This window comes from Bradysia coprophila, unplaced genomic scaffold, assembly GCF_014529535.1.
Source record: "Bradysia coprophila strain Holo2 unplaced genomic scaffold, BU_Bcop_v1 contig_732, whole genome shotgun sequence".
In the NCBI taxonomy this organism is placed as follows: domain Eukaryota; kingdom Metazoa; phylum Arthropoda; class Insecta; order Diptera; family Sciaridae; genus Bradysia; species Bradysia coprophila.
Window position 1 is genome coordinate 634099 of NW_023503972.1, and position 10967 is coordinate 645065.

At 43.1% G+C, this 10967-nt stretch overlaps 2 protein-coding genes across 3 annotated transcripts; one reads left to right on the top strand and one right to left on the bottom strand.

Moving 5' to 3' along the window:
• Positions 1-158: 158 nt before the first annotated feature.
• On the bottom strand, positions 159-4490 carry LOC119084488 (nuclear pore complex protein DDB_G0274915). Of its 2 annotated transcripts, XM_037194492.1 has the most exons (5): positions 4148-4490; positions 3576-4059; positions 3404-3516; positions 749-3337; positions 159-640 (listed from the first exon to the last, which is right to left on the bottom strand). In XM_037194492.1, the coding sequence occupies exons 1-5, from the start codon at positions 4231-4233 to the stop codon at positions 322-324; spliced, it is 3591 nt and encodes a 1196-aa protein (XP_037050387.1). In that variant the 5' UTR covers positions 4234-4490; the 3' UTR covers positions 159-321. The 2 variants fall into 2 exon arrangements, with proteins under 2 accessions (XP_037050387.1, XP_037050386.1); XM_037194491.1 differs by having other exon boundaries at positions 159-3337.
• Positions 4491-6010: 1520 nt separating this feature from the next.
• On the top strand, positions 6011-10967 carry LOC119084487 (histone-lysine N-methyltransferase EHMT1). The gene is made up of 8 exons (XM_037194490.1): positions 6011-8805; positions 8872-9110; positions 9183-9535; positions 9602-9802; positions 9865-10065; positions 10139-10496; positions 10557-10720; positions 10786-10967. Exons 1-8 carry the CDS (start codon positions 6252-6254, stop codon positions 10937-10939), a joined length of 4224 nt encoding a protein of 1407 aa, XP_037050385.1. The 5' UTR covers positions 6011-6251; the 3' UTR covers positions 10940-10967.

Consider the following 10967-nt stretch of genomic DNA (forward strand, 5'->3'; position numbering starts at 1 on the left):
GGTATGAGCTTGAGCTTGACAGAAGTTCTCATTGTTTGGTACGTTGAACGTTGGTTGAAGTAAGAATTTGAAGCAGACTGTAGATATGACAAACAAGGAAGTTTCTTCACTTCTTCACTTCGCATCTTTTTGGAAGATACATGAAAAAAAAAACCATCGCAAGTAAAACAACATGTTTAATGTACAAAAAATGTATAAACAAAAAAAAATGGATTGAGTATATAACCGAACTAAGGTCACCATCGACGTTTAAATCATCGATGAAATTGAAATTTACACCACCAAGAACAACAATAAAACAATAAATTACGCGTTGCCAACTTAACGATAATTTCTCCTTGTAGCCGCACGTATAGTTCTTCCTCTCGGTGCGGAATTGCCCGGTCCAATGTTAAATAAATTTGGAACCGGCGACGGTGCCGGATCACTTCCAGTAAAATTAAACGTCCGATTAGCGTCAGCTGAACCGGTACTTGTAGTAAATGCAGGAGTCGCATTTCCTCCAAAAACTGAGCTGCTACCACCGTTCGAATTTGAGCCGAAACTAGTTGCACCACTGTTAGCAGTGAAATCGGTTCCACCGAAAGTCGGCTTAGCGTTACTTGCACCGAACGCTACAGCACTGCCAAAAGATGGAGTGACGTTAGAGTTACCAAAGGCTGAAGGAGCGTTAGCAGTTGCGAACGACGGTGTGGCGTTAGAACTACCAAAGGCTGAAGGTGCGTTAGCAGTTGCGAAAGATGGTGTAGCGTTAGAACTACCGAAGGCTGAAGGAGCGTTAGCAGTTGCGAAAGACGGTGTGGCGTTAGAACTACCGAAGGCTGGAGTAGCGTTAGCAGTTGCAAAAGATGGAGTAGCATTGGAACTGCCGAAAACTTGCGTTGCGTTTGCACTTCCGAACGATGGAGTTGAGTTAGTGCTGCCGAAAGCTGGTGCTGCATTTGAATTGCCGAAAGATGGAGTGGAACTGGCACTGCCGAATGCTGGTGTGGCACTTGTTGCAAACGATGGAGTAGCCTTTGTACTACCGAAAGCTGGAGCACCTGCACCGAATGCCGTTGATGTACCGAACGTTGAATTAGTTCCACTGAATGATGCCGGCGCATTCGTGCTTGAAGGATTGTTAGTTGCTCCGAACGAGAATACCTTTGGCATTTCATTGGTAGATGTGTTGGTAAATAAATTGGTGGAACTTGTCTGATTAGTCGCTGGAAAACCAACTGATTTGCTTGAATCAATCGCAGATCCAAATGTTGGCGCCACACTTTTGGTTGCTCCGAATGCCACGGGCTTCGTTTCGGTGTTGTTGCTACTGAAAGTAAATGAACTCGGACCAGTTAATGAAGAATCGGACTTTTGGTTAGATCCTCCGAAGCCGAAGGTATTTCCGGTACCAGTATTAGCTAATGCTTGGCTACCAAAAATATTGTTTGTGCTGGGCTGGTTGGTTGCGGAAAAATTGAAAGTTGATGCTGGCTTAGCGGCTGACGTAGAACCGAAAATATTTGGTGCCCCGACATTTTTGTCTGGCACTGTACTTTTCATCGAATCCACTTTCGGTGTTTGACCGAACAAGCTTGTGGTTGTGGTTGCAGTTGCTCCAAAAATTGATGTTGAGCTTTGTTGCTGCGGTGCTAACGATCCAAAGATATTCGGTGTCGCATTGACTGGCTTTCCGAAACTAGACGCAGATGGTAGCGTAGGCTGCGTAGTTTTAATTGTTGCCGACGAGTTCGTTGTCGCTCCGAAAACGAATGAGCTCGATCCAATTGCAGATGCAGAATTTATCGCTTGATTTGATGCAGCAGTGGTGGCGATATTAGAAATCCTCGGATCGGTTTGTTTTTGTGCATTCGATGCTGTTGTGCTTGACAAGGTATTTCCGAACGATGAAGTCTGCCCATTCGTTGAGAAAGTCAAAGGCTTGATCGATTGGGTGGTTTGGTCGCTGGGTGTCGATTGCTGTGTCGTTGTTTGTACTGATCCGAATGTTGGGGGCTGAGCTTTGTTGAACGTATTGGATGAAGATCCAAAAGCAAATGTTGGTGCGGCTGAGGAAGTCACCAAGTTCTTACCGAAATTGATACTTCCTGCGGTGGCTTGACCAAATGCAGCAAAAGAAGGTGTTTGTTTCGGCTCCTCTAGTGTTGAACTCGTCGTCAGTTTCGTTGTTTCAGCAGGTGGAGCAGGAGTTCCGAATACGGGTGCATTTTTCGTGTTCGTTGCAGCGCCAAATGTAAACGTTTTTGTTGGCTCAACGGCTGTCACTACAGTTGAGGTAGCAGTTTCATTTGATTTGGACGGATGAAAGGTGAATGAGACACTTGGATTCAACGTAGCAGGATCTTTCGTAGTAGAGGCTGGTGTAGCTAATACCAACGGTGAAGACGATGGAATTGTTGGTGGTGTTGATGATACTACAGCCGTTACCATTGAAACACTTCCTGTTGTAGCAAGTGGAAAGGAAAATCCGCCTTTTCTTTCTTCAACAGTAGTAGCTGCTTGTGCAACTGTTACTGGCGCTGGTACGATTGTAGCTGGTTGTACGATTGTTGCTGGCGGTTGTACGCTCGTTGCTGTCGGTTGTACGTTTGTTGCTAATGTTTGTACGGCTGGCGCTGGCGGTAATAATGGAGCTATCGTAGTTGAGATTGGATTAAAGCTAACGGCTGGTTTTGCAGGCAGCAACGTTGAGCTTTTAGAAATGATGTCAGCCTGAGTAGTGGAAGTAACTGATGCAACAGCATTCTTCTCAGTTACATCTTGGTTTAATGGTTTGGTGGAACTGTCTTCCGCGATGGGATTCGTTGGTTTTGGCAATTCGTTAACCTTTTCCTCGCTATCCACTGTATCACTGTCGTCGTCCACTTCTCCACTTAAACATTTCAACATCAACGCCAATCGCCTCTTGTCATCCGGTTTTCCTTTAAGCCAATTGTCCACATTTTCTCTGTATCGTGCTGTCATAGGCCTCGGTTTCACAAACGAAATGTTACATTCGTCACTTTGAATGGCTCGTCGAACCGTTGCAGCAGAAGAAGGTCGATTGAAGAGCGTTAATTTTGGCCGAGTTGGTTCGGTTGGATAAGTTTTCTCTGCAACTTCTGGTACGAGTTTTTCAACCGGCTTCGGCACTTCGACCGAGGCTGTGTCGATAATTGGCGTTTCGATTGGTTTATCCGTTTGAAGCCGCTTTGCTTGCGGTGGTGAAATTGAATTACGTCGTGACGTGGTTGTCGCTCGCTTTGAGGAATTGGAGGGCATGTGAGCACTGGAGCTGAGCGAGCTAAAAATTTCGTTGCATTTCCAGGTAGCCCGTTTGCTGGTTTCTATGGAGCTGAAAGGAACAATTTTGTTGAAGTGCAATGCAAAATCGGTTTGGGGTAACAAAGTGCAATTATACCTAGGCGAATTGACTGGGGCTATTCGTTGGCGCTTGGAATTATTGGTAGTTGGACTTTGATTCGAATCAGTCGCATCCTTTTCTATTGTTGGCTGGTTCGTATTCATGGTATCCTAAAACAATGAGCAGTCTAGTGACTGTGCAAGAGATTCTAAAATTTACAATCACTCACCTCACAGTGGATCCGTTTCCTAGAAATTTCCTTCAAAGCATCCAACGGATCGACCAGTACATTATCCACATCTTCGCGCCGATCGAGCGAAACCGACGGCATCATCGTCCCATTCCGTAGTATTTCTGCACGAATATTCGTTCGATTACTGTACGGATCTGGTTGACCAATTTTAGCCATTTTCGGTGGATTGGCAATGTTGCGTCTGGGTGTCAGCACCAATTTCGGCTTATCAAGATGAACAATTGGAAAATCACCCGCCCGTTTGTAGGCACGATTGAACACACTGGGTGTCTTCTTATTTTCCTCTTCATAACGAACGATTCGCTGCGTGAGGCCATTGCTTTGAGCATCGATGTATGTTTGGGCATCAATTACACCGCGTTTGGACAATGGTGAAGAATGGCTTGATAATGACGAATGTGACGAAATTTGTCGAACTATGGTATCCGAGACGTTGTTTCTCACGTTTTGATGATGGGCGCTGAAGTAAAAGAAATGACAGGAAAATTTGGTGAGCATAAAAGGCGCGAGAATAGTGCAAGTGAAGGTCAATGAATTGATCAACTCACCTCGGATGATTCCTTTTCCCATCATCAGGTTTGTTTGATTCGGCCATTGGTTTGTAAAATGAATCTGTCGATTTCTTATTATTCATTCTGCGATAAAATTGTGTTGAAGCCCTGACAATAATTCTAACCTACAATTTCTAAAAGTGAACAACTCTTAACACCACCGACAAAAAGCTGTTTATCCGGCCAAATGTTCTGTATATCTTGAAACGTTTGAACTTCTCTATTCAAATTTCACGCAATGCATCCATTTGGTAGTTGCATTTGTTGCGAAATCGTTCGAGAAACACCATAAATCTTTTAAACTCTACTCAACGTTACTATACAGCACGCACATACCAGAATGAATGACACAATAAAAAGAAGAAAATTGTAGCGTTTAGCGCTGCAATGGTGAGTATAATAAGAGGCATACGGGTAAGCGGGGTAAGCCGATCACAAATTTAATCGTTGGCGCCGGATGATAATGTCACGTATTGTTGATGTAAATGACAGTTTTCGCATTTTTCGTTTCACTTGGAACTTATTTGTGCTGAAGGCCACAGCAATGTCTGTTTACAATTAGGGAAACCGAGACAATTGAACTGCACTAAGCGATACCAAATATGTTTAAAAAATACAACAGCAAAAAGAAAAACAGTCAACGAATCTTATAGTCATACTCGAGAGTTGACATGGTGGCGCTGATGCTAATCCATTCAGAAAGATTACTTTATAGAGTGTTACAGTTTGTTCATTTCATTTTTACACAGTTTCTAAAGATTGTCGATATGTCAGAGTTTTTAATGTACCCAGTCAATTAAGTTCTTCCCAAATTGCGCAATATTTGAATTCGCGATAGAAATTTTAAATTTTGCGCCAAAAATTCATAATTTGGGAAGAACTTAATTGACTGGGTACATTAAAAACTCTGACATATCTAAAACTGTGTAAAAATGAAATGAACAAACTGTACTTACCCCAAGGCAAGTTACAATTAACTAGACTTCGGTCGTCTCGCTCCGATCATAACACTATATGATTCCTACTGCGGGACGAAAGAAAAAAATGTAAACCCACGGGCCGAAAGTGACAGATATGTAAGCCCACGCGGCTTACATTTTTCAACTTTCGTCCCCCGTAGGCAGCATATAAAACTTAATACGTTTCGGCCTCCTCAATCGATACGTAAAAAACTATTGCGAGTAGATCAAGTCCAAGGTTATTTGAAATGTCAAAAATCATCCGCAGAGACCCTGATCTGAAAATACGTGCAGTGAAAATGGGCATACTTTGTACACGTTTGAAAATAGAAACAAATGTTTGAATGATTCTCATTGTTTTCTTGTAAAATAATTAGCTCACTTACGCCACACAAGAAACAATTATAATTTCACTTTTTATACATTGGAGATCTATTAAATTCAACCGTTATCTCCGTTTCTTTCATTACTATGTGAAATTGTGAAGTTGGTTTCGATTAGTTTGCACACTTTTCCCCACCATTCCTCACATTTCCGTCATCAGTTTGACATTGTACAGGGATTGTAAAGTAGGCAACATAGAGAAACTTAATGTCAAAACCCACTGAAACCCTATGCTTCCATCTCTTCCATCTACATAAAAAACACATACCGAACGAGCCAATCTTTTATCTACTACCTTATTGTATACTTTGCGTTTGGGTGTACATTACCTAGCCACTTCTTGAGTCTCTAAGTAGAAGTTAATGCGAAAGAATTTGATACAAGATACGTGTGGCTTGCACCATAGTTGCGAGGCACCGTTCTCATCATCTCTTCCACCTTTAGTATTTCTGCTTCGATGTCAATAGCGTAGCCATAGCGGCGCACATGTCTTAAAGAGTAAATTATCAAATTGTCATAATTTAAATGACAGACAGCATCTCTACCATTTTTTTTTTCCACCAAAGGAGAATTTTGAATTTCATTTTTCTTGTTTCCAATTCGAATCGCCTTAAATCCGTTCCAATTCAGTGAAAACAATTAAACAACGATGTGAATGTCCTTAATACGCAAACAATAGCTTGGAAATGAATGGGAAAAATTAATAAATCAAAGTGGTAAATTGTGCAAGAAGACGAAGGCGTATTTATGGTGGCAAGATGAATTCCGAAATCGATATTCTTGAAGTAATGTCATCAAAGTTTAATGAAAGTTCACCGGAGAATAACATTGAAGACATTGCCATCGCCGACGATAAAACATTGAAATGGAGACGATTGAAAAACAATAAATTTGCGTCTGCACGTCGTAAGTCAATTGGTGAGGGTGTTGTAAAAGAAGATAAAGATAGTTCTGTCACGGAAAGAGATAAGCAAAACGAAAGTGTCTCAGAAAATGATAAATTCAATCGGGTGTTGCGTCGAAATAAACCATCCAGTGGAATATCGGTGGGGAAAAAGGATCCAGCGGAAAGAAAGGATAAAATTGTTAAAACTCGAGGATCATTTAGTGGACGTGGTAGGAAGTCATTGAACATTGCTCAACCCACCGATCAAACGAAAGAGCTAGACGCATCGACTGAAATTGTCGACAGTGGCGAGCCCAAAATCGAACAGGAAAACGGTGAAAAATCAGAAACTAGGCTCAGGCGGAGCGAAAGAACACAATTCACTTCTCCACCAAAGTCCGAAGACACGATTACGGAAATAAAAATCGAAAAGAATTTAGACAAAGAACTTATCATAGAACCACTGCCAGCAAGCGAAACCATTACTACGGAAGCAGAGAATGTTGACATTGAAGTGAAGACATCGTTAAACGAAGCCAGTTCAAATGAAAATGTTACAAAGAGCAAACCGGAGCCGTTGAAACGCGGACGAAAGAAATTGATTCCGCCGTCCTCTTCGAATGATACCGAGACTCAGCAAACAGAACTAAAAGTGCTGGAACAGAGCCCACCAAGTTCAATAAACGATGTAGTCATCAAGGATGAAATTACTGATACGGAAATATCTGAGAGCATAAAACCCTCCGAAAATGAAGTGAAGATACCAAAGAAACGTGGCCGAAAGCCAGGTACCAAATTGAAACCAAAACATGGACTCGACGGTAAAGACCGCAATTCCATGCCCGTGAAAAAGTCTCGCCGAATCGCCAAAGATGGTAACGACTCGATCTTAGCGACGGCAATTGCTCGGAAAGAAAAGAACAACGAACACCCAGTAACACCGCAACGATTGTCACGTCGCATAAAACCCACACCAAAGATCCTTGCCAACGAAGAACTTCGTTACGGTTTCGAAGTACAAAATAATGCGCGCCTTTCGATAAGCAGTGAAAATTTGGACAAAGACTTTGCGGAACTGTCCCCACCAAAATCTGAAATTCGTCGTAGTCGATCCATCGAAGACAAGAAACCGTCGAATCAATCATGTGACGACCAAAATCCATCGACATTCGACCAGTTCGACGCGAAAAGTGAACAGAACAGCAAGCCAATACCCCAACGACCATGCCCCGATCCGATTGAGTTTCTCAACGAAATCAAATTGGCTAAAATCAATTTGAATCGCTCGCCGGAGGACAACAAGAAATTGAACGTAAAACAAATGCGACGGCTGATCAAGAAGAAAGAGAAACATTTCAACAAGCTCGGTCTGCAACGAACCAATCAGGCGACGGACACGGAAGGTTCAAGCGACGATTCGGATGCAGACGAATTCGTTCCGGCGAAGAAAATTCAAGTGTCCACTCGCACCGGTGTTACGTTACGGTTACGCCGACCTACTCCGGATAGCAAATTGGAAAAGAAACCGGCTAACGAAGCAACACCGACCAAATGGGACGAGGATAAGCAATCCAGTAATGATTACGAGAAAGCAAACAACACAAATACTCGAACACTGAAACGAAAATGCGAGAACAGCCTAATCTCGAGCACTAAGCATAAACGGCACAGTGATGCTTCACGTCCGATCGACGCCGATCCGGATGATTCCAAGTACGCAAAGAGCAAGGCGCTGGACACAAACATATGCCTGTGTAACAAATCGTCGAATTACTACACACGAAAAACGTTGGACAGCCACTGTCGTGCAATCGATGAAATTGATGACGAGCACATCGGATGTGCGAACGAGGTTGACGGTGAAATATTTAAGCTTTACAGGCCAAGTGTACGTGCTCTGTACATGATTCTCTGCAAAGATCACCGAAAACGATTAGCCGCTCACAACAGCTGCGCTGGATGTGGCATATTTTGTACCCAGGGCCAATTTGTCTTGTGCTCCAAGAATCATTTCTTCCACCGAGACTGTGCCATCAAGTATATACTGAATACCCCCTTCGATCCTCAAAATAACAAGCTGACCTGTCCTAGACTGTTGTTGAAGTGTCCACATTGTGGAAACGATGCACCTCTACACGAAACGACGATAACGATGAAATGTAAGAATATTCCGGTATTCCTACCGAAGCAGAAAATGTTCGATACGTTGTCTGCCAAAATGAGTATCGGTGCGCATACCAGTAGAAGTGCACCGGCACCAACTTCATTCGTCGACGATTTGGCCAGTACGATTCCGGCATCGATCAACACTTTACTCAATAAACTGAAAGCGAAGTCGAACCATACGAAATCCATTGCATTCACCACCAAAGATGTCTTGTACGCTGTCCATGGGAAGGATGTCGAACAGTTGGCTGAAATTATCGGTACGTTGACATCGATCGGATCGCTTGGACCGTTCAGCAATTTATTTTCATTTATTCAATTTCCAGTTAACGGATTTGACATCGCCGCTCCATTGCCGGAATTCCGTAACGGAACCTGCTTGCACTTGGTGTCGAGTTTCGGCGATGTGACGATGGCGTATTTGGTTCTGAGCCGAGCCACATCCTTGGAGTTCCTGAATGTGGTGGACTCTGAAATGCGAACGGCAATTATGTGCGCTGTTGTGGGCGGCAAGAATGACATCCTAAAGTTGCTCGTACAGTTCGGAGCCGATGTTACAGTCAAGGTAGGGACATAGTTTGCAATGTGATTGCGGGTTGACAGATTCTCTAGAGAAAACAAATTTTTTATAAAATAGGGACAGGACGGTATGACGGCACTTCATTTGGCGGCGAAAAATGGTAATATTGCCGCGGTGGAAATAATACTCGAACACCGTCGTTCTGCTGCCAGTCTGAACGACTTTGAAAAGTTTATCAACTACGTCGACCATGGTGGTTGGACGGCCATAGTGTGGGCAGCGGAAATCGGTCATGCTGCAATGGTCAGTTGCTTTTTGAATCATGGTGCCGACACGACAATCCAAGACACCGAAAGGAATTCGTTGTTACACTGGGCTACCATTTCAAATGACATTGAAACAGTTGGACCGGTTCTGTTGAATGGTGGCTGTGACGTTAACGGGCAAAATAAGAATGGTGACACCGCATTGTAAGCTAAAACGGGATACGGTTGATCGATGGCGGTGTGGAAATGAAAATGATTTTCCAATTGCAGGCACATCGCTTGTCGAAATTCGAATTTGAACATTTGTATGCTACTGCTGGCCTACAAAGCCGATCTGGATATTCGAAATAAAGAAGGAAATCGTCCGCATGACAATGTTCGCGACAAGGAGGGTAGTTGTGGTCGTGTCTTACGATTCAATTCAATTATCCGTAAAACTGTCTCGTCCACAGAGACGAAAGTTTTGATTAAGTAAATTCCACTTGACCTTGCGTAACGAATCGAATGATAATCGAATTCCCTTCGACTTTCAGAGACATATCAAAGGGTCGTGAATTGTATCCGATCAAAGTAGTGAAAACGTACACTACCAAGGAGAAGAAACTGCGTGGCCTCGAAATGGATCATCACATGTTGCCTGATTTTAAATATATCACACGATCGATTGTACTGAACAATTTCGTACAAATTGACCGTCGTATCGCACAAATGAGAATATGTTGTTGCTCGGACAAGTACGTATACGGACGACAGTTTTTCGTTTGTTTGTTACTGTCGATGACTGACCACAAGATAACTCTTTTCCAGTTGCATTTCGTCCACCTGTCAGTGCAGCGACGTTTCAGATCAGAACTACTACACTGCCGAAGGTCGCTTGAACGACCAGTTCAACTATAAAGAGACCAACAAACCAATGATATTCGAGTGCAATGATGTGTGCGGATGCAATAAATTGTCCTGTCGGAATCGTGTTGTCCAGCAAGGTAGCCGATGTGCATTGCAGATTATCGCATGTACGCCCGAATCGAAGGGTTGGGGTGTGATAGCATTGTCGAAAATCCTGAAGGGCACATTTGTGGCTGAGTATACGGGCGAAATTTTGAACGACTCGGAAGCGGATAGACGGACTGACGATAGTTACTTTTTTGATCTGGGAGCGTCTGAGGTGAGTTACTTTTTGGTGGGATCTTAACATTCAACTGACGGTCAAATCTTTCATCAATAGCATTGCATCGACGCTAATTTCTACGGGAATGTGTCGCGATTTTTCAACCATTCGTGTGAACCGAACTTAGTTCCCGTACGGGTGTATTTCGATCATCAAGATTTATGCTTTCCAAAGATTGCCTTCTTTGCATCACGCACTATTGACGCTGGCGTTGAATTATGGTGAGTGGGTGGCATTGCTTTTTCGGGCATCGAAATTAATTTTCACTTTTTCGTGTCTGCACCAGTTTCGACTATGGGGAAAAGTTTTGGATCCACAAAAGTCGAACATTTACATGTCATTGTGGCACCAAGTCATGTCGTTTCTCGGAGCTGACGATGAAGACAACATTGGAAGACTACGTGAACGAAAGGCGAGCTGACCGATCGGACAATATTTAAGATCTTATTTATTTCTCACGTCTATATA